We start from the raw sequence: 20,961 nt of genomic DNA on the forward strand, positions 1-20,961 counted from the left end.
TACACTTGATTTCAACGGACGCTGCCCGACCTGCTGAGTTCATCCAGCTTTTGCACGTGTTGACCTTATAATTATGCCTCTTATAGTAGCCATTCCCGCCCCGAGAAAAAGGTGCTGGTATCCACTCTATCATCTTGTACCCTCTCAGTCTCCCGCGTTCACTCTCTAATCCTGCAGCCTCTCCAACCAGATCTGACCACAACGCAATATCCCAAGGGTGGTCTGACCAGAGCTTCATAAAGCTGCAACACTGCCTCACGACGAACTAGAGTCCTGCGTTAAGGTTATTACAAGAGCTGAGTTTAGCATCGGTATCACGGTGACCAATAGATACGCACGTCACCCTGCGCCGTGAGCATGCGCTATCGGTTTCAGTTTGGACTACAATGTCCAGAATGCACTCGCAGGCATTCCCGAGTCACGTGACAGCGGTTTCCGCGATCATATGATCTGAGGCCGGCTTTCGGGGAGAGCTTGCGAAGCGCTGGCTTTGGGATGCGGTGCCCCGGCGCTGGGTGAGTGCATTGGATTGGGATGGGGAAGGACCCTCTTCCCTGAACCCCGGAAGCAAGGGTTAATACGACTCCCTGGTAGTGGGTGATTGGTAGGCTACCCTGAGCACCGTTCAGTGACTTGTCTAGGAAAGCCCGCTGTAATATTACCAACTGTACTGGGGACCATGGACTAATATGACTAGGAAACAAGTTAAATAAATTGGCAAAAGAAACATCAGGGCACGTGCAGTGTGACTTGGGTAAATGTTAAGTAACCTTTCGAGGAAAATGGATAACGGTGCATTATATTTTACAAGGTGAATTGGGAAAGTCGCAAGTTCGGAGATGCTTGGTACGAGTCCCAGGAGCTAAACGTACGGTTGTAGAAACGTGTACATTGGTGTTCACTGCAAGAGGCTTTGCTACGGGAGCAGGGGTGTCTTGCTCAGCCTTGGTCAGACTGGAGAATTCTGCACAGGTTTGGAGTAGGATATGCATACTGTGTGGGGGGGGGGGGGGGGGTAGCATAAATTCATTAGACTACCGTGCAGGGAGAGAGTACGTTGGCTAGGTCTCCTGCAGACAGGGTGGGCCAGTGGTCCTTAACCAGAGGAGTGAGTGTTGGTACAGTCACTGCGGACTGCAGCCATACTGTGATTTTTGTGAATTCCTGTTAGCATTGCTCAACGTTTTTTTTTAAAGGAAAACATTATAGAAGAGGGTGGAGAATGAAAGTCTCAGCTGTAGATGTCACATGTTGAATCACATGATTTCAAGTCAAGTCCAGTAGTTTATTGTCACGTGCGCATTTCTGATGAGGAGCAGGTATAATGAAAAACTTGCCTCAGCGTCACAGGCACCTAACTACAGAGATAACGAATTAAACCGAGAGGTACATCGAGTAGACAGGAAAAATACTTTTCTAAGGGTGGAAAAGTTGATTTTAACGTAAGTTAAGAGATTAACACAGCATTGTGGGCTGAAGGGCCTGGACTGCTGTTATCTTCTAATGAAGAGAATGAGAAAGACAGAGTCGGCAACAGCATATTAAAACAATTCAAGAAACAGAGTTCATGAAAAAGAAACACTCCATTTCTAGGTAGCAGAGTGGTTAGCACAATGCTTTACAGTACCAGCAACACAGGTTCATTTCACAGCACTGCCTGGAAGCAGTTTGTCTCTACTCCCATGTCTGCACAGCCTTCCTCCCAGAGGCCAAAGATGGAGTGGTTGGTGGGTTAATTGGCCATTGTAAATTGTCCCATGATTAGACTACAATTAGACTGGGGGTTACTGGGTGCTGGGGTTTGACATTGTCCCGTGATTAGGTTATGATTAGACTGGGGGTTACTGGGTGCTGGGGTTTGACATTGTCCCGTGATTAGGTTATGATTAGACTGGGGGTTACTGGGTGCTGGGGTTTGACATTGCCCCGTGATTAGGTTAGGATTAGACTGGGGGTTACTGGGTGCTGGGGTTCAACATTGTCCCGTGATTAGGTTAGGATTAGACTGGGGGTTACTGGGTGCTGGGGTTTGACATTGTCCCGTGATTAGGTTAGGATTAGACTGGGGGTTACTGGGTGCTGGGGTTTGACATTGCCCCGTGATTAGGTTAGGATTAGACTGGGGGTTACTGGGTGCTGGGGTTTGACATTGCCCCGTGATTAGGTTATGATTAGACTGGGGGTTACTGGGTGCTGGGGTTTGACATTGTCCCGTGATTAGGTTAGGATTAGACTGGGGGTTACTGGGTGCTGGGGTTCGACATTGTCCCGTGATTAGGTTAGGATTAGACTGGGGGTTACTGGGTGCTGGGGTTTGACATTGTCCCGTGATTAGGTTAGGATTAGACTGGGGGTTACTGGGTGCTGGGGTTCAACATTGTCCCGTGATTAGGTTAGGATTAGACTGGGGGTTACTGGGTGCTGGGGTTCGACATTGTCCCGTGATTAGGTTAGGATTAGACTGGGGGTTACTGGGTGCTGGGGTTTGACATTGTCCCGTGATTAGGTTATGATTAGACTGGGGGTTACTGGGTGCTGGGGTTTGACATTGCCCCGTGATTAGGTTAGGATTAGACTGGGGGTTACTGGGTGCTGGGGTTTGACATTGCCCCGTGATTAGGTTAGGATTAGACTGGGGGTTACTGGGTGCTGGGGTTCGACATTGTCCCGTGATTAGGTTAGGATTAGACTGGGGGTTACTGGGTGCTGGGGTTTGACATTGTCCCGTGATTAGGTTATGATTAGACTGGGGGTTACTGGGTGCTGGGGTTTGACATTGCCCCGTGATTAGGTTAGGATTAGACTGGGGGTTACTGGGTGCTGGGGTTTGACATTGTCCCGTGATTAGGTTAGGATTAGACTGGGGGTTACTGGGTGCTGGGGTTTGACATTGTCCCGTGATTAGGTTAGGATTAGACTGGGGGTTACTGGGTGCTGGGGTTTGACATTGTCCCGTGATTAGGTTAGGATTAGACTGGGGGTTACTGGGTGCTGGGGTTTGACATTGTCCCGTGATTAGGTTAGGATTAGACTGGGGGTTACTGGGTGCTGGGGTTCAACATTGTCCCGTGATTAGGTTAGGATTAGACTGGGGGTTACTGGGTGCTGGGGTTTGACATTGTCCCGTAATTATGTTAGGATTAGACTGGGGGTTACTGGGTGCTGGGGTTTAACATTGTCCCGTAATTATGTTAGGATTAGACTGGGGGTTACTGGGTGCTGGGGTTCAACATTGCCCCGTGATTAGGTTAGGGTTAGACTGGGGGTTACTGGGGGGGTGGAATTTGACCAGTTGAAGTGCCTATTCCACACTATGTCAATAGATTTTTAAAAATTGCATGTACTGCAAGCTTCAGTGAGCCGGGTTAACCCTGACACCAGGCGCTTTGTGTGTGTGTGTGGAGTTTGCATGTTATTGCTGTGAATGTGTTGGTTAACCCCCACACCCCGTGCTCGAGTCTTCTCCCACAATCCCAAATGCGTGCGGGTTGCTAGCGTAGGTGAGGGACACAACCGGGTACAGTTGAGGACAGTGTGGCGAATGGTTTCTGTGGGGGAGGGGCCTGTATTTGCGCTGCCTGTCTTGCCTCTGTGCATTCTGATTGGTGTTGTAAGGTGGGAAATTCCAGCCAATCTGCATGTCAGCAAGTGTCTGTAATTATCAGGTTCAACAAGAAAAGCAAATGTTTGTGCAAAATGGAACAGAAAGCGTCTAAGTTCTCAGCAGGCCAGTCAGGATTGGTGGAGAGAGAAACAGAGTTAAAATTTGTGTCAGAGACCCTGTGTTACATTCATGTCCTTGAGACATAGGAGCAGAATTAGGCCATTTGGCCCATCGATTCTATTCCACCATTTCATCATGGCTGATCCATTGCCCTCTCAACCCTTTTCTTCTGCCTTCTCCCCGTACCCATACCCTTTCACACCCTGACTAATCGAGAATCTGTCAATCTCCTCCTTCAATACACCCAATGATTTGGCCTCCACAATTGTCCGTGGCACCAAATTCCACTGATATGCCAACCTCTGGCTAAAGAAATTCCTCCTCATCTGTTCTAAATGGGCATCCCTCTATTTTGAGGCCGTGTCATTTGGACTTCCCCACCAAAGGAAACATCCTCTCCACATCCACTCTGTCTAGGCCTTTCAACGTTTGATAGGTTTCAATGCGATCCTCCTCGTTCTTCTATATTCCAGTGAGTAAAGACCAAGAGCTATCATGGCTCCTCATATGGAAAGCTCTTCATTCCCAGAATCCTTCTCATAAACCTCCTCTGAGCTCTTGCGAATATCAGCACATCCTTCCTTAAAGGGCCCAGTTCTCCAAGTGAGGCCTCACCAATGCCTTTTATATCCTTTTAAATTGTCGTCCTCTTGAAATGAATGCTAACATGAATGCCCTTCCTCACCACCTACTCAACTAGAAAAGTAACCTTTAGGGAAGCCTGCACGAGGATTCCCAAATCTCTTTGCACCTCTGATTTTTGTATTTTTGTCAACATTTAGAAAGTAGTCTATGCTTTTAATCCTTCTACTAAAGTGTATGACGTTACATTTTCCGACACTGTATCCCATCTGCTTAGTTGCCCATTCTTCTAATCTGTCTAAGTCCTTCTGCAGCTGATCTGATTCCTCAACAATACCTGATTCCTCCACCTATCTTCATATTATCTACAAGCCTGGCCACAAAACCATCTATTTCATTATCCAAAAGCAGTTCAAACACAGACCCCTATGGAAAACCACTAGTCACTGGCAGCCAATCTAAAAAGGACCCCTTTATTCCCAATTGGCCAAAGTTCTATCTGTGCTAGTATCTTTTCTGTAGTACCACGGGCTGTTAGCTTGTTAAGCAGCCTCATGCGCAGCAACTTGACAAAGGCCTTCTGAAAATCCAAGTACACAACATCTACCAACTCTCCTTTGTCTATCCTGCTTGTTACTTCTTCAAAGATTTCTAACAGATTTGTCAGGCAAGATTTCCCCTTGAGGAAACCATGCTGACTTTGGCCTGTTTTATCACGTGCCTCCAAGTACCCTGAAACCACATCCTTAACAATCGACTCCAACATCTTCCCAACCACTGAAACCACGCTAACTGGCCTAAAATTTCCTTTCTTGAAGATTGGAGTGATATTTGCAATTCTCTAGTCCTCCAGAACCATGCTAGAATCTGCTGATTCTGCACAAGCTCTTCATGCGACCGTTTTTAGAATCCATCAGGTGGAGGTAACTTGTCTACCTTCACACCTTTCCATCTCCCAAGTAACTTCATTCACTTCTGTCCCTTGAACTTCCACCCTACTGCTAGTGTCTTCCACAGTGAAGACTGATGGAAAATACATACTCATCTCATCTGCCATTTTCTAGTCCCACATTATTATCTCTCCAGCATCATTTTCCAGCAATCCAATATCTACTCTTGCCTCTTTATATATCTAAATAAAAGTTTGGTATCATTTTTGATACTATTGGTTTATGTTCATATTTCATCTTCCCCACATCCCACTAATTTTTGCTGTATTGTGTACCCTCTCTTTTGCTCTTGATGTCTTTGACTTGTCCGCCATGGTGGTGTCATCCTGCCTTTAGAATAGCTTTGGAAAGATATCTATCCTACACGTTCTGAATTAATCCCAGAAATTCCAGGCATGGCTGCTGCAGATCTGGTGATGAGTATTGACTCCGTGGCCCTGGGTGGAGGGCTCGACTCGTGTTCCATCTGGATGACGGTACCTCTGACAGATCATCAGAATGAGATGAGGCATCCATTAGTCTGGCGAGGCCACGGATCTGCGCCCGGAAGATCAGTCTGTGTCGGTTGTGGAGGCCCACACGGGAGTGACCGTCTCAGCTGCAGTGACTGCATTTGAAGGCGCGGCGTTGTCTTGGTGCTGTTTTCACAGTGAATGCGCTTTTCTTCAGCAGCAAGCCGCAGCTTCCCTTTTCAGACCTCTGCGGAGTTCCAGTCTCCAGCGAGAGCGGTCGCTTGCAATGTCCTCCCGCCTCTCGATGTTCATCAGCATATTGTTGGTTATTTAGTATTTTTATTTACTTAGTGATATGGACTGTGTGTGTGGGAGGGGGAGGGGGAGAGACCAGAGCACCCAGAGAAAACCCGCGCACCCCACGAGGAGGACGTACAGAGACTCCTTACAGAATGGCAATGGAATTGAGCGCCGACTCGGAATGCTCCGCCTGTAACACTGTCACAGTCTTCGCTACGACGGCTACTGAGATGCGCTGAAAAGCGAATCACGTTTATTGTCACTTGCGCATGTTGTGAGATTTGTTTTGTGGCAGCAGTGCAGTAAAATACAAAGATTTATGTTGTAAATCATTAAGACAAGGGTATAAAATTAAATAGTGCAAAATTCGCACGGTGGTATTCATGGGGAATGTGACGGCAGAGGGGGTGCTTACAGACAGGGTAATGCAAAAGCAGACATTTCCAGGTCCAGCAGCCACAATGAGGTAGTTTGAGAGATCAAGTGCTCATCATTAGCATTGGAAAGGCCCGTTCAAGAATTATGACAGCTGGGCAATGCTATCCTTGAGCCTGGGGTGGGGTGGGGGGGGGTGTTATTAGAGACACAGGCCCTCCTGGCCCAATGACCCAGTGCGGCACATTTAAACCCACTTGGCAAATTGACCTGTATGCCTTTGCAATGTGGGAGGAAACCCACATGATGACAGGGAGAACAAACGTACAGACAGCAGCAGGAAATGAACCCGAGTCACTGGCGCCGTAATTGTATTAGGCTGCCATATTTGTATGGGGGGGGAGAGAGAAAGAGAAAATGAGGGATGTCTTCTCTCATCACAGGTTTTGTGCTGGAGTGCCTTGGCTGCTATTTGAACCCACGATCTCGTGAGAGAAGTTAGTGGAGCCAGCAAGCACAGGTGTAGGCCCTTGGGCCCATCGTGTCTATGCTGACACATCTGCACATTTTCCAGCACCTGGCCTGTTGCCAGTTCAAGTCATTGTCCAGTTGCTATCTAAATGCAGTGAAAGTAGCTCTTTCCCCCACCCACTCAGGCTGAATGAACGTGTATAGTGGTTTGGGGGGGAAGGGGGAGGGGGAGGGCAGATAGTCGTTGCTCTGTCTTCCTAATTGCAGCACGTTTTGTTTCATTTTCTCTGCCTCTCCCACTCCCGTCCTTTTAGATGCTGAGTGAAACGCCTCTGGTTCTGTGGATGGTCCAGGCTAACCGAGCCCGTTTGTGTGAACCAGTGGGCACTGCACAGGGATGGCCTGCTGTGAGGCCTCAGTGAACAGTGACCAGCAGGACTGGGGCTGGAGCCAGGAGCGTGGGGAGCGCACTCTCCTCCTGCCCAGCTCATCCACCCAGCAGCCAAGGGGCGCAGGGAAGCAAGGAAGGACACCAGCCTATGCGGCTGTCTTCATTGTAGTCAATGCCGCACTGGGCGCAGGCCTGCTCAACTTCCCCTACGCCTTCTACGTGGCCGGAGGAGTGGTGGCTGGCATCGTCCTGCAGATGGTGAGTCCATCTTTACAGATGTAGCTCTTCAATCTTTCCTTCCCGGTCTCCTCCAGCCTCGTCCGGAGATTCAGCAAGACACTCTGATGGGATCTGAGCTTTTCCATTGGGAAGTTTGGGATTAGCTTGATATCCAGTGCCGAGCCAGAGCGACACAGTGGTGCAGCAAGCAAAGGCACCCCTCCAGACTCCAGAGAGCCAGGTTCAATCCTGACTCCAGGTGCTGTCCACGTGAAGTGTACAGACAGACAGACGTACTTTATTGATCCCGAGGGAAATCGGGTTTCGTTACAGTCCAAGAATAGTGTAAACATGCTCTCCCTGTGATCATATGGGCTTCCCCCGGGTGCTCTGGTGATGTGACCCGTCAGAATGCTGCCCACCGTACAAGTGACATTTTCCACCCTCCAGAACCATTTCAGAATCGCGTGATCACAGTTACTTCTCTCAGAATGTCGGGGTGTAGTCAGGTGACTTGCCCACCTTCAGCCCTTTCAGCTTCCCCTTGGTGACTCACCTCTGCCTCGATACTGCAAGTGTCTTCCACAATGAAAACTGATGCAAAATACTTAAGTTTGTCCCCCATTACTAGCTCTCCAGTGGTCCAAATGCACTCTCACCTCTTACTCTTTATACTTCTGAAAAAGCTTTTTCTATCTGATATTATTGGTTAGCTTAGCTTCATATTCATCTTTTCTCTCCTCACGGCTTATTTTAGTTGTTTTTTGGTTTTTAAAAGCTTCCCTCTCTGACTTCCCTTTAGTTTTTGCTCTTTTATACGCACTCTCTTTTGCTTTTTGCTGCCTTTGACTTGTCAGCCAGCGACTCATCCTCACTTCTTCAGGACGTATCTGTCCTGCACTTTCCTGCTCCCAGAAGCTCCAGCCATTTCTGTTTTGCTGTTATCCCTTCCAGTCAACTTTGGCCAGCTCTTCTCTCAGACCTCTAAACTCCACTGTAATACTGATACATGAGACTGCAGTTTCCCCTCTCAAATTGCAGAGTGAATCCTATCATATTATGATCACTGTCTCCTTAGGGCTATTTTATCTTAAACTCCCTAACCAAATCGGAGTCATTACGTAACACCCAAACCAGAATTGCCATTCCCGCGTGGGCTCAAACACAAACTGCTCTGAAAAAGCCACCTCGTACGGATTCTACAAATTCCATCTTTTGGTACCCAGCACCAAACTGATCTTCCCAATTTACCTGGCGATTGAAATCCCCATGCCTATCGTGGCATTGACCTTCTTACCTGCTTTTTTCGGTCTCCTGTTGTATTTTGCAGACCACATCCTAGCCTGTATTTAACAATGTCATACGTGCCAATTTGTAACTGCACTATAATTTCCTTACACAGCACCCATTCAAATATAACACCTTCTGTCCTGTATTTGTCACCTTTTCTATTTTGTCCCCCGTGTTACACTGCAACTCATCTTACTGACTGTGATTTTGCCCTAACATATGCCTGTCCTTCCTCTAAGTCTGACTACACGCTGTATCTGCTTGTAAAACAACTGCACAATTTTCAACGTGAAAGGTCCTTTTACGTTTTACATTCTGAAGTTTGAAGATATCCTCAAATGGATAACTGTCAGAGGCAAAAGTGACTAAGTATTTGGCTTCTAACTTCCAATTGACTTGCTTCCCTTCCACCGGATTAAAGCATCTCTTACTCAATGGTACGTGCACGAGTCTGGGTTTAGGACACTTCCACTGGGCAGGACCTCATGGCAAGGGAAATCAGACCCAAATTTTTATGATTACAGGGTAACCTTGGTATCGATCGGAAGTTACAGCCCAGTGGCAGGAGACTGGAGGCCCAGAGGCCTGTCTTGAGTTGGAGGGCTATCTATGGGTGGGAGGGAGGAATGGGGCTGGTTTGACTGTTCAGTTCTTGTCTTCTGTGTTGTCCTGCTGAGTATTGGGCACATGGTATGTTGGTGCCCATTCGTATGACGACACTTACTAGCTGCCTCAGCACGTCCTTGGGTGTGTTTGTTGTGAAAACAGTCAACATCATTCACTGTATTTTTCAATGTATACATAATAAATACATCTGAATCTGTATAGAAAATAGACGGGTCCCTTGGGGATTGGGTGCCATGTTCCCTCCTGAGATACAGACAGGTCCCATGGGGATTGGGTGCCATGTTCCCTCCTGAGATACAGACAGGTCCCATGGGGATTGGGTGCCATGATCCCTCCTGAGATACAGACAGGTCCCATGGGGATTGGGTGCCATGTTCCCATCTGAGATACAGACAGGTCCCATGGGGATTGGGTGCCATGTTCCCATCTGAAATACAGACAGGTCCCATGGGGATTGGGTGGCATGTTCCCTCCTGGGATACAGACAGGTCCCAAGTTCCCTCCTGAGATACAGACAGGTCCCATGTTCCCTCCTGAGATACAGACAGGTCCCATGGGGATTGGGTGCCATGTTCCCTCCTGAGATACAGACAGGTCCCATGGGGATTGGGTGCCATGTTCCCATCTGAGATACAGACAGGTCCCATGGGGATTGGGTGCCATGTTCCCATCTGAAATACAGACAGGTCCCATGGGGATTGGGTGCCATGTTCCCTCCTGAGATACAGACTGGTCCCATGGGGATTGGGTGGCATGTTCCCTCCTGGGATACAGACAGGTCCCATGTTCCCTCCTGAGATACAGACAGGTCCCATGGGGATTGGGTGCCTTGTTCCCTCCTGAGATACAGACAGGTCCCATGGGGATTGGGTGCCATGTTCCCTCCTGAGATACAGACAGGTCCCATGGGGATTGGGTGCCATGTTCCCTCCTGAGATACAGACAGGTCCCATGGGGATTTGGTGGCATGTTCCCTCCTGAGATACAGACAGGTCCCATGGGGATTGGGTCCCATGTTCCCTCCTGAGATACAGACTGGTCCCATGGGGATTGGGTGCCATGTTCCCTCCTGAGATACAGACAGGTCCCATGGGGATTTGGTGGCATGTTCCCTCCTGAGATACAGACAGGTCCCATGGGGATTGGGTGCCATGTTCCCTCCTGAGATACAGACAGGTCCCATGGGGATTGGGTGCCATGTTCCCTCCTGATTTGCAGATGGGTCCCATGGGGATTGGGTGCCATGTTCCCTCCTGAGATACAGACAGGTTCCATGGGGATTGGGTGCCATGTTCCCTCCTGAGATACAGACAGGTCCCATGGGTATTGGGTGGCATGTTCCCTCCTGAGATACAGACAGGTCCCATGGGGATTGGGTGCCATGTTCCCATCTGAGATACAGACAGGTCCCATGGGGATTGGGTGCCATGTTCCCATCTGAGATACAGACAGGTCCCATGGGGATTGGGTGCCATGTTCCCTCCTGAGATACAGACAGGTCCCATGGGGATTGGGTGCCATGTTCCCTCCTGAGATACAGACAGGTCCCATGGGGATTGGGTGCCATGTTCCCTCCTGAGATACAGACAGGTCCCATGGGGATTGGGTGCCATGTTCCCTCCTGATTTGCAGATGGGTCCCATGTTCCCTCCTGAGATACAGACAGGTCCCATGGGGATTGGGTGCCATGTTCCCTCCTGAGATACAGACAGGTCCCATGGGGATTGGGTGCCATGTTCCCTCCTGAGATACAGACAGGTCCCATGGGGATTGGGTGCCATGTTCCCTCCTGAGATACAGACAGGTCCCATGGGGATTGGGTGCCATGTTCCCTCCTGATTTGCAGACGGGTCCCATGGGGATTGGGTGCCATGTTCCCTCCTGAGATACAGGCAGGTCCCATGGGGAGTGGGTCCCATGTTCCCTCCTGAGATACAGACTGGTCCCATGGGGATTGGGTGCCATGTTCCCTCCTGAGATACAGACTGGTCCCATGGGGATTGGGTGCCATGTTCCCTCCTGAGATACAGACAGGTCCCATGGGGATTGGGTGCCATGTTCCCTCCTGAGATACAGACTGGTCCCATGGGGATTGGGTGCCGTGTTCCCTCCTGAGATACAGACTGGTCCCATGGGGATTGGGTGCCATGTTCCCTCCTGAGATACAGACTGGTCCCATGGGGATTGGGTGCCGTGTTCCCTCCTGAGATACAGACAGGTCCCATGGGGATTTGGTGCCATGTTCCCTCCTGAGATACAGACAGGTCCCATGGGGATTGGGTGCCATGTTCCCTCCTGAGATACAGACTGGTCCCATGGGGATTGGGTGCCATGATAAGATGCAGCTGCAGCTCTCATTTCTTGAGGCCATGTCCTGTGTTACATTTCCATTGGTGACCATCTCTAGCAAAAGGAATCTGGAGCGCGTCCCTGTACATTAATTAACCCTAGATGCATTAATGTCAATAGAGGTTAGCCCGTCTCCATTCCTCCTGTAGTCCACAACCAGCTTCTTTGTTTTTGCGACATTGAGGGAGAGGTTGTTTTCTTGACACCACTGTGTCAGAGAGATATCTTCTTCCCTGTAGGCCACCTCGTTACTGTTTGAGATAAGACAAATCAATGTAGTGTTGTCAGCAAATTTAATTAGCTGATTGGAGCTGTGGGTGGAGGTACAGTCATGGGCATACAATGAGTAAAGGAGGGGACTCAGTATGCAGCCCTGAGAGGCTCCTGTATTGAGAGTTAGAGGGTTGGAGGTGAGGGAGCCCACTCTTACCACCTGCCAGTGTTCTGACAGGAAGTCCAGGATCCAGCTGCACAAGACAGGGTCAGGGCCGAGGTTTCTGAGCTACCTGTCGAGCCTGGGTGGAACGATGGTGTTGAATGCTGAACTGTAGTCCAAGAACAGCATTCTCACATAAGCATCCTTCTTCTCCAGATGTGTAAGGACCGTATGTAGAGCAGTGGTTATTGTGTCTGTCGATCAGTTGTGTCAGTCGGCAAATTGCAGGGGTTCCAGTTTGGGGTCAAGCTGCAGATGTAGATGCAATTTCTCAAAGTTCTGGTAATTGATCTCCCCCCTCCCCTCAACATTCCCATTCTCACTTTCCCCCTCTCACCTCGTCTCCTTCTCTGCCCATCACCTCTCTCTGCTGCTCCTCCCCCTTCCCTATCTTCCATGGCCTTCTGTCCTCTCCTATCAGATACCCCCTTCCCCAGCCCTTTCACCTTTCCCACCTCTTTACTTCATTCCTCTCGTTCCCGGTTTCACCTACCGCCTTGCACTTCGTACTCCCCTACCCCAGGTTTTTACTCTGACCATCTTTTTTCCAGACCTGATGAAGGGTCCAGGCCCAAAACGTTGATTGTTTACTCTTTTCCCTAGATGCAGCCTGACCTGCTGAGTCCCTCCAGCATTGTGTGTGTTGCTGCTCAGGGTTTCCAGCACCTGAGCCTCCTGTCAGGCCGCGATTGGCTTTGTGAATTTTTATACAGCCCAGCCCAATCACAGGACACTTCACAATGACCAGTCAGTACGTCTAGGAGGAAGCAACCACCCAGAGGAATTCCTTGCTTTCCCAGGTGGGAACGTGGACTTCCTGACGTTGGAATTGGACTCTGCGGAATTGCGTGGTGCTAACCGTTGCGATAGCTTGCTGCCCAGGAAGGGTTGCAACAATGGCATCAGCTCCTTGTACTTGGTGCTGAAGGCTTTCGTATCCATTTCGTTGATGTCCTAAGCACAAGGTGGGCTCTTGATCTTTGGATGTTACTCCATCACCTGTCTCCTTGGCAGTCTGGATTTGGACTGATTTATTAGATGGACGTCAAAACATAGTGAAATGCATCAACAACCAATGCAGCCTGGGGGGACTCACAAGAGCCCCCAGCTTTCCAGTGCCAATGTAGCATGCCCACCAGGTTTTGCAGAGTACAACAGAACAGACCAAGAAATGACCATATAACAATTACAGCACGGAAACAGGCCATCTCGGTCCTTCTAGTCCATGCCGAACGCTTACTCTCACCTAGTCCCACCGACCTGCACTCAGCCCATAACCCGCCATTCCTTTCCTGTCCACATACCTATCCAATTTTTTTTTAAATGACAAAATCGAACCTGCCTCTACCACTTCTACTGGAAGCTCATTCCACACAGCTACCACTCTCTGAGTAAAGAAGTTCCCCCTCGTGTTACCCCTAAACTTTTGCCCCTTAACTCTCAACATGTCCTCTTGTTTGAATCTCCCCTACTCTCAATGGAAAAAGCCTATCCACGTCAACTCTATCCATCCCCCTCATAATTTTAAATACCTCTATCAAGTCTCCCCTCAACCTTCTGCGCTCCAAAGAATAAAGACCTAACTTGTTCAACCTTTCTCTGTAACTTAGGTGCTGAAACCCAGGTAACATTCTAGTAAATCTTCTCTGTACTCTCTCTATTTTGTTGAAATCTTTCCTATAATTTGGTGACCAAAACTGTACACAATACTCCAAATTTGGCCTCACCAATGCCTTGTACAAATTTAACATTACATTCCAACTCCTATACTCAATGCTCTGATTTATAAAGAGCAGCATACCAAAAGCTTTCTTCACCACCCTATCCACATGAGATTCCACCTTCAGGGAACTATGCACCATTATTCCTAGATCACTCGGTTCTACTGCATTCCTCAGTGCCCTACCATTTACCATGTATGTCCTATTTGGATTATTCCTACCAAAATGTAGCACCTCACACTTATCAGCATTAAACTCCATCTGCCATCTTTCAGCCCACTCTTCTAACTGGCCTAAATCTCTCTGCAAGCTTTGAAAACTACTTCATTACCCACAATGCAACCTATCTTAGTATCATCTGCATACTTACTAATCCAATTTACCACCCCATCATCCAGATCATTAACGTATATGACAAACAACATCAGACCCTGAGGCACACCACTAGTCACCGGCCTCCAACCTGACAAACATTTATCCACCACTACTCTCTGGCATCTCCCATCCAGCCACTGTTGAATCCATTTTACTACTTCAATATTTATACCTAGCGATTGAACCTTCCTAACTAACCTTCCGTGTAGAACCTTGTCAAAGGCCTTACTGAAGTCCATATAGACAACATCCACTGCTTTACCCTCGTCAATTTTCCTAGAAACCTCTTCAAAAAAAATTCAATAAGATTTGTCAAACATGACCTTCCACGCACAAATCCATGTTGACTGTTCCTAATCAGACCCTGTCTATCCAGATAATTATATATACCATCTCTAAGAATACTTTCCATTAATTTACCCACTACTGATGTCAAACTGGCAGGCCGATAATTGCTAGGTTTACTCTTAGAACCCTTTTTAAACAACGGAACCACATGAGCAATACGCCAATCCTCCGGTACCATCCCCGTTTCTAATGACATTTGAAATATTTCTGTCAGAGCCCTTGCTATTTCAACACTAACTTCCCTCAAGGTCCTAGGGAATATCCTGTCAGGACCCGGAGACTTATCCACTTTTATATTCCTTAAAAGCGCCAGCTTTTCCTCCTCTTTAATTGTCATAGTTTCCATAATGTCCCTACTTGTTTCCCTTACCTTACACAATTCAATATCCTTCTCTTTAGTGAATACCAAAGAAAAGAAATTGTTCAAAATCTCCCCCATCTCTTTTGGCTCCACACATAGCTGTCCGCTCTGATTCTCTAAGGGACCAATTTTATCCCTCACTATCCTTTTGCTATTAATATATCTGTAGAAACCCTTTGGATTTATTTTCACCTTACTTGCCAAAGCAACCTCGTATCTTCTTTTAGCTTTTCTAATTTCTTTCTTAAGATTCTTTTTACATCCTTTATATTCCTCGAGCACCTCATTCACTCCATGCTGCCTATATTTATTGTAAATCTCTCTCCTTTTCCAAACCAAGTTTCCAATATCCCTTGAAAACCATGGCTCTCTCAAACTTTTAACCTTTCCTTTCACCCTAACAGGAACATAAAGATTCTGTACCCTCAAAATTTCACCTTTAAATGACCTCCATTTCTCTATTACATCCTTCCCATAAAACAAATTGTCCCAATCCACTCCTTCTAAATCCCTTCGCATCTCCTCAAAGTTAGCCTTTCTCCAATCAAAAATCTCAACCCTGGGTCCAGTCCTATCCTTCTCCATAATTATATTGAAACTAATGGTATTGTGATCACTGGACCCGAAGTGCTCCCCAACACATACCTCAGTCACCTGACCTATCTCATTCCCTAACAGGAGATCCAAGATTGCCCCTTCTCCAGTTGGTACCTCTATGTATTGCTGCAAAAAACTATCCTGCACACATTTTACAAACTCCAAACCATCCAGCCCTTTTACCGAATGGGCTTCCCAGTCTATGTGTAGAAAATTAAAATCTCCCACAATCACAACCCTGTGCTTACTACAAATGTCTGCTATCTCCTTGCAAATTTGCTCCTCTAATTCTCGCTCCCCATTAGGTGGTTTATAATATACCCCTGTAAGTGTTACTACACCTTTCCCATTCCTCAATTCCACCCAAATAACCTCCCTAGACAAGCCCTCTAATCTATCTTGCAGAGCACCGCTGCAATATTTTCTCTGACAAGCAATGCAACACCTCCCCCTCTTGCCCCTCCAATTCTATCACACCTGAAGCAACAAAATCCAGGAATATTTAGTTGCCAATCACACCCCTCCTGCAACCATGTTTCATTAATAGCTACAACATCATATTTCCAGGTATCAATCCATGCTCTAAGCTCATCCACCTTTCTTACAATGCTCCTAGCATTAAAATAAATGCATTTAAGAAACTCTCCATCTCTTATTCTCTGTTTATCCCTAACGGTGCAAACAACTTTATTATCTTTTTCTTTCTTCCTCCCTCGCACACTGTCTACTAGCTTTCTCTATTTGTGAACTAACCACCTCTCTCCTAGTCTCTTCAATTTGATTCCCACCCACCCCCCCCCCCCCAACCATTCTAGTTGAAAGACTCCCCAGCAGCCTTCGCAAATCTCCCCACCAGGATATTGGTCCCCCTAGGATTCAAGTGCAACCTGTCCTTTTTGTACGGGTCACACCTGCCCCAAAAGAGGTCCCAGTGATCCAGAATCTTGAATCCCTGACCCTTGCTCCAATCCCTCAGCCACGCATTTATCCTCCACCTCATTCCATTCCTACTCTCACTGTCGCGTGACACAGGCAGTAATCACGAGATTACTACCTTTGCGATCCTTCTTCTCAACTCCCTTCCTAACTCCCTGTATTCTCCTTTCAGGACCTCTTCCCTTTTCCTACCTATGTCACTGGTACCTATATGTACCACGACCTCTGGCTCCTCACCCTCCCACTTCAGGATATCTTGGACGCGATCAGAAACATCCCGGATCCTGGCACCAGGGACACAAACTACCATCCGGGTGTCCTGACTGCGTCCACAGAATCGCCTATCTGATCCCCTAACTATCGAGTCCCCTATCACTACTGCCTTCCTCTTCCTTTCCCTACCCTTCTGAGCTACAGGGCCGGACTCTGTGCCAGAGGCACGGCCACTGTCACTTCCCCCAGGTAGGCTGTCCCCCCGCCCCCCCCAACAGTACTCAAACAGGAGTACTTATTGTCAAGGGGTACAGCCACTGGGGTACTCTCTAGTACCTGACTCTTCCCCTTCCCCCTCCTAACCATGACCCACTTGTCTGCCTCCCGTGGCCCTGGTGTGACCACCTGCCTGTAACTCCTCTCTATCAACTCCTCACTCTCCCTGTCCAGACGAAGGTCATCGAGCTGCAGCTCCAGTTCCCTAACACGGTCCCTTAGGAGCTGCAGCTCGGCGCACCTGGTGCAGATGTGGACGTCCGGGAGGCTAGGAGACTCCAGGACCTCCTACATCCGACATCGAGAACAACAAGCTGCCCTCACACTCCTACTTCCCCCTTTCCCCAGATAACAGGAAAAATTGAAAACTAAACCTGCCTTGTCTCGCCCGTTTCTGCCTAAGCCCATTGAGCCAAAGCCCTTAAGCCTTCACTGTTCCTGGCTCACTGCGCTGCCCGCAAACGACGCTGCCTGCTGTATCGGGCTGTGTTCCTTTTAAATCTTCCGCGCTTCACTGCCCGACGTCACACGCTTGTGCAGTCCCGCCTCTCTTAACCCCGATGAGAAGAAAAAATCAAAATGGCTCCCGCAGCACTCCCGTTCTGATTCTCGGACTTCCTCCTCCAAAAAAAATAAAGCAACGACAGTCAACAAAAGGCCCATTTCTCCTTCCCTCCCACCATAACCCGATCCAAAGTCTCCGGCTGGCATAGCTTCTCTCCCCCCTCCACAAGGATCACTCCTTCCCCAGACACTCCCCTATAACTGCAACCACTTCGCAGACAGATGGTCCAACAGAGGAGGGCTAACACCCCAGGTCAGGACTCGGCCGCACATCCACACCTAAAGGACGAGGGATACTCCTTTGATAACAACGTGCACACTTTGGACAGGGAGCACAGGTGGTTTGAAAGAAAGCATCTTTGTCAAACTGGAAAACCCATCCCTGAACAGAGGAGGTGGGGTACAACACCACCTAGCAGCTGCTTACAGTGCAGTCCTACCATCTCTACCCACACCTCCGTTCAGGAAAAGGTAAGACTAACAACCCTCTCATTACCTCGATGACTCTTAATGGTGCTCATGTGATTGCTATCCATGGATCAGAAGCCTCCCAGATGAGTGGAGAGATGCCTTCCAGACAACACAACGTCCAGCTGCCCTGATTTGCTGCTGCGTGATATGCGATGACTTGGATGACTGAGAACCTCCTTAGACACAAATTCAGTAGAATTTTATGAAAAATATGCCTAAAGAAAGACTAACAAACACATAATGTGCAAACTGATCCAAACTGTGCAATAAAAAAGGGAATCCTGAGAATGTGAGTTCTAAAGAGGCTTTGAGAGTGATTCTGTAGGAGGTAGAATCGGTTCAGAGTAGTTGTGAATGAAATTAGCCATGCTGGTTCAGGAGCCTGATGGGATTAACGTGAGAGGGGAAAGGGGGTCTGAGGGACATGTTTCCCACAGAGTGGGGGTGCTGGGGTATGTGGGAGGTGGACTACTTAGAACTACAACGTTTCAGAAGTATTTAGACAGGTACATTGTTTCGAGGAAGGTGGGACAAATACTGGCAAGTTGGACCCACTTAATTGGGTATCTTGGTCAGCCTGGGTGAGCTGGACCGAGGGACTCATTTCTCTGTGACTGTTCACGTAGAGCCCGAAGTTGTGTGCTGCACTTCCCAGGCTAGGTGTTAGAGCTTAAACCCTGTGCTTCAGGAAAGAGTGCAGCCAGCCGACCCTGGCCCCCTGGCCTTGTGTCAGTGTCTGCCTTCAGCGGAGGGGGAAAACAATAAAATATGGGAGTAGAATTAAGCCATTCAGCCCATCAAGTCTGCTCTCCCATTCCATCATTGCAGGTTTATTGTCCTTCTCCCTATAAAACGTAATCGTGGATTCCCTCACCCACGTATTCCACCCACCTCACCTGCAGTTCTTTGTGGGAGGAAGCCCGCTCAGACACGGCCAGCTCCCTGGGTAAGCTGGAGCTCTGAGGCTCATTGGGCCTCTCCGCCGATGCCATCTCCAGCCCCCAAAGCTTTTGGAGACACTGTAGTGTAATGGGGTGGGAGTAGGTAACAGAGGTAACTGGTTTACTACATGAAACCAGACAGACAGACAGACATACTTTATTGATCCCGAGGGAAATTGGGTTTCGTTACAGTCGCACCAACCAAGAAAAGTGAAGAAATATAGCAATATAAAACCATAAATAATTAAATAATAATAAGTAAGTTATTCCAAGTGGAAATAAGTCCAGGACCAGCCTATTGGCTCAGGGTGTCTGACACTCTGAGGGAGGAGTTGTAAAGTTTGATGGCCACAGGCAGGAATGACTTCCTATGACATTCAGTGTTGCATCTCGGTGGAGTATAAAGCATAGGAGCAGAGTTAGGCTGTTCAGCCCATTGAGTCTGCTCTGCTATTTGATCAAGGCCAATTCATTATCTCCCTCAATCCTATTCCCTTGCCTTTTCCCAGTAACATCAATGTCTGCTTCAAATATACCCAACGAATTGGCTTCCAGATTCACCACCTTCTGGCTAAAGAAATTCCTCCTCTTCTCTCCTTGTAGTCAGGCTGTGTTCCCTGGTCTTGATTCCTCCTCTATAGGAAGCATCCTCTCCACGCCAACACTATCTAGGCCTTTCAATGTCCGACAGGCCTCAGTGAGTACAGGGCCAGAGCCGCCATTCCTTAATGCTTTCATCAACTTCCACTGGGCCCTCGGATGCACGGCACATTGGGAAGCTTTCATTTAACGGTCTGCCAGCCAGACAGACAGACCGTTCTATGCAAAATCACGTTCAGGAACTGCAAAACAATACAGAATATGCAATAGCTTTACAGTTACGGGAAAAGTCTGAGGTAGAGTTCATTCTGATTATTCTGCTAGTGAAAATGGCATCGCAGAATCAAAGTAAGTTGTGGAATTGTTGGCTCTATCATGGGTACTAGTCTCCATGGTATCCAAGGCATCTTCAAGGAGTGCTATTTCTGCTCTTGCAGTAATTTTAATGTAACTGTTGATTACATACACACACTTTAATTCAGTTTTTTCTGTTCTCTATTGCATTGTACTGCTGCCACAAAGTTAACAAGTTTCATGACGTTTGCTGGTGATAGTAAACCTGATTCTAATTCCCAAACCGCTGGCAATCAGCCAAATGTTGTGTGATTTTTTTTTTCTAGTGCTTGCTGCTGTTTATAATTGCTGGGCTGGTGATCCTGGCTTACTGTTCACAAGTGAGTGGTAAAGCCACGTACCAGGAGGTGGTGCGGGCGGTCTGTGGACAGATGGTGGGCACAATCTGTGACATCCTGATCGCTGTCTACACCTTCGGCACCTGCATTGCATTCCTCATCATCATCGGCGACCAGCTGGACAAGAGTAAGTCATCGGGAGTGGGGCTGGACGGAGATCCTCGTGTCTGGGTCGGGTAGGAGAGGATGGCAGCGTTGGTATGGTATGGGCAATGAGTGGGTTCACCAATCCAACCCCCACTGCCATGAGTTGACTGGGCACGGCAGGTGGTGAATTCATCCTAGACTGAGTGGACACGGGCTAGATTTTCTGGCCATCGTTAGTATGATTGTTGTAGGCACACATTCTGCGTGGTTACAGACACTGGGCTTCAGCTTGTCACAGGAAAGCTGGTGTGTACCGGTGGGAAGTGTGTCTTGGGCAGGTAGGGAAAGCTGCCCAATCTCCGGACTGGGGGGGGCGGGGGGATTTGGACGGTTACTGTTTTAGAATGGGATTCTGTAACCGCAGGAGGTTCCAGTTCTTTTTCCCAGTTTCGGTTGGATGATGTTTCATGGGGGAATGTGGAAGCCCATTTGCTGACAGAGGCCTCACACATGAGAACTGCAGAAGATCAAACACAGAAAAGGCACTTCAGCCCATCATGTTGTACTGACTTTTTAACCTACACCAAAATCAATCTTACCCTTCCCTCCCGCA

At 48.2% G+C, this 20,961-nt stretch overlaps 1 protein-coding gene across 2 annotated transcripts in view; it reads left to right on the forward strand.

The window, feature by feature from the left end:
- Window positions 1–467: 467 nt before the first annotated feature.
- LOC140724305 (sodium-coupled neutral amino acid transporter 7-like) overlaps window positions 468–20,961 on the forward strand; it is a 68,505-nt gene continuing 48,011 nt past the window's right edge. Inside the window, exons 1-3 of one of the 2 annotated variants that reach the window (XM_073038758.1) lie at window positions 468–515; window positions 7,169–7,503; window positions 20,190–20,388. In XM_073038758.1, the coding sequence (XP_072894859.1) occupies window positions 7,252–7,503; window positions 20,190–20,388 (451 nt within the window). In that variant the 5' untranslated portion in view covers window positions 468–515; window positions 7,169–7,251. Of the gene's footprint in view, window positions 516–862; window positions 973–7,168; window positions 7,504–20,189; window positions 20,389–20,961 lie in introns of those variants that run through there. The other variant, XM_073038759.1, reaches the window with a different exon arrangement.

The sequence above is a fragment of the Hemitrygon akajei genome, unplaced genomic scaffold (assembly GCF_048418815.1).
Source record: "Hemitrygon akajei unplaced genomic scaffold, sHemAka1.3 Scf000186, whole genome shotgun sequence".
Lineage (NCBI taxonomy): Eukaryota > Metazoa > Chordata > Chondrichthyes > Myliobatiformes > Dasyatidae > Hemitrygon > Hemitrygon akajei.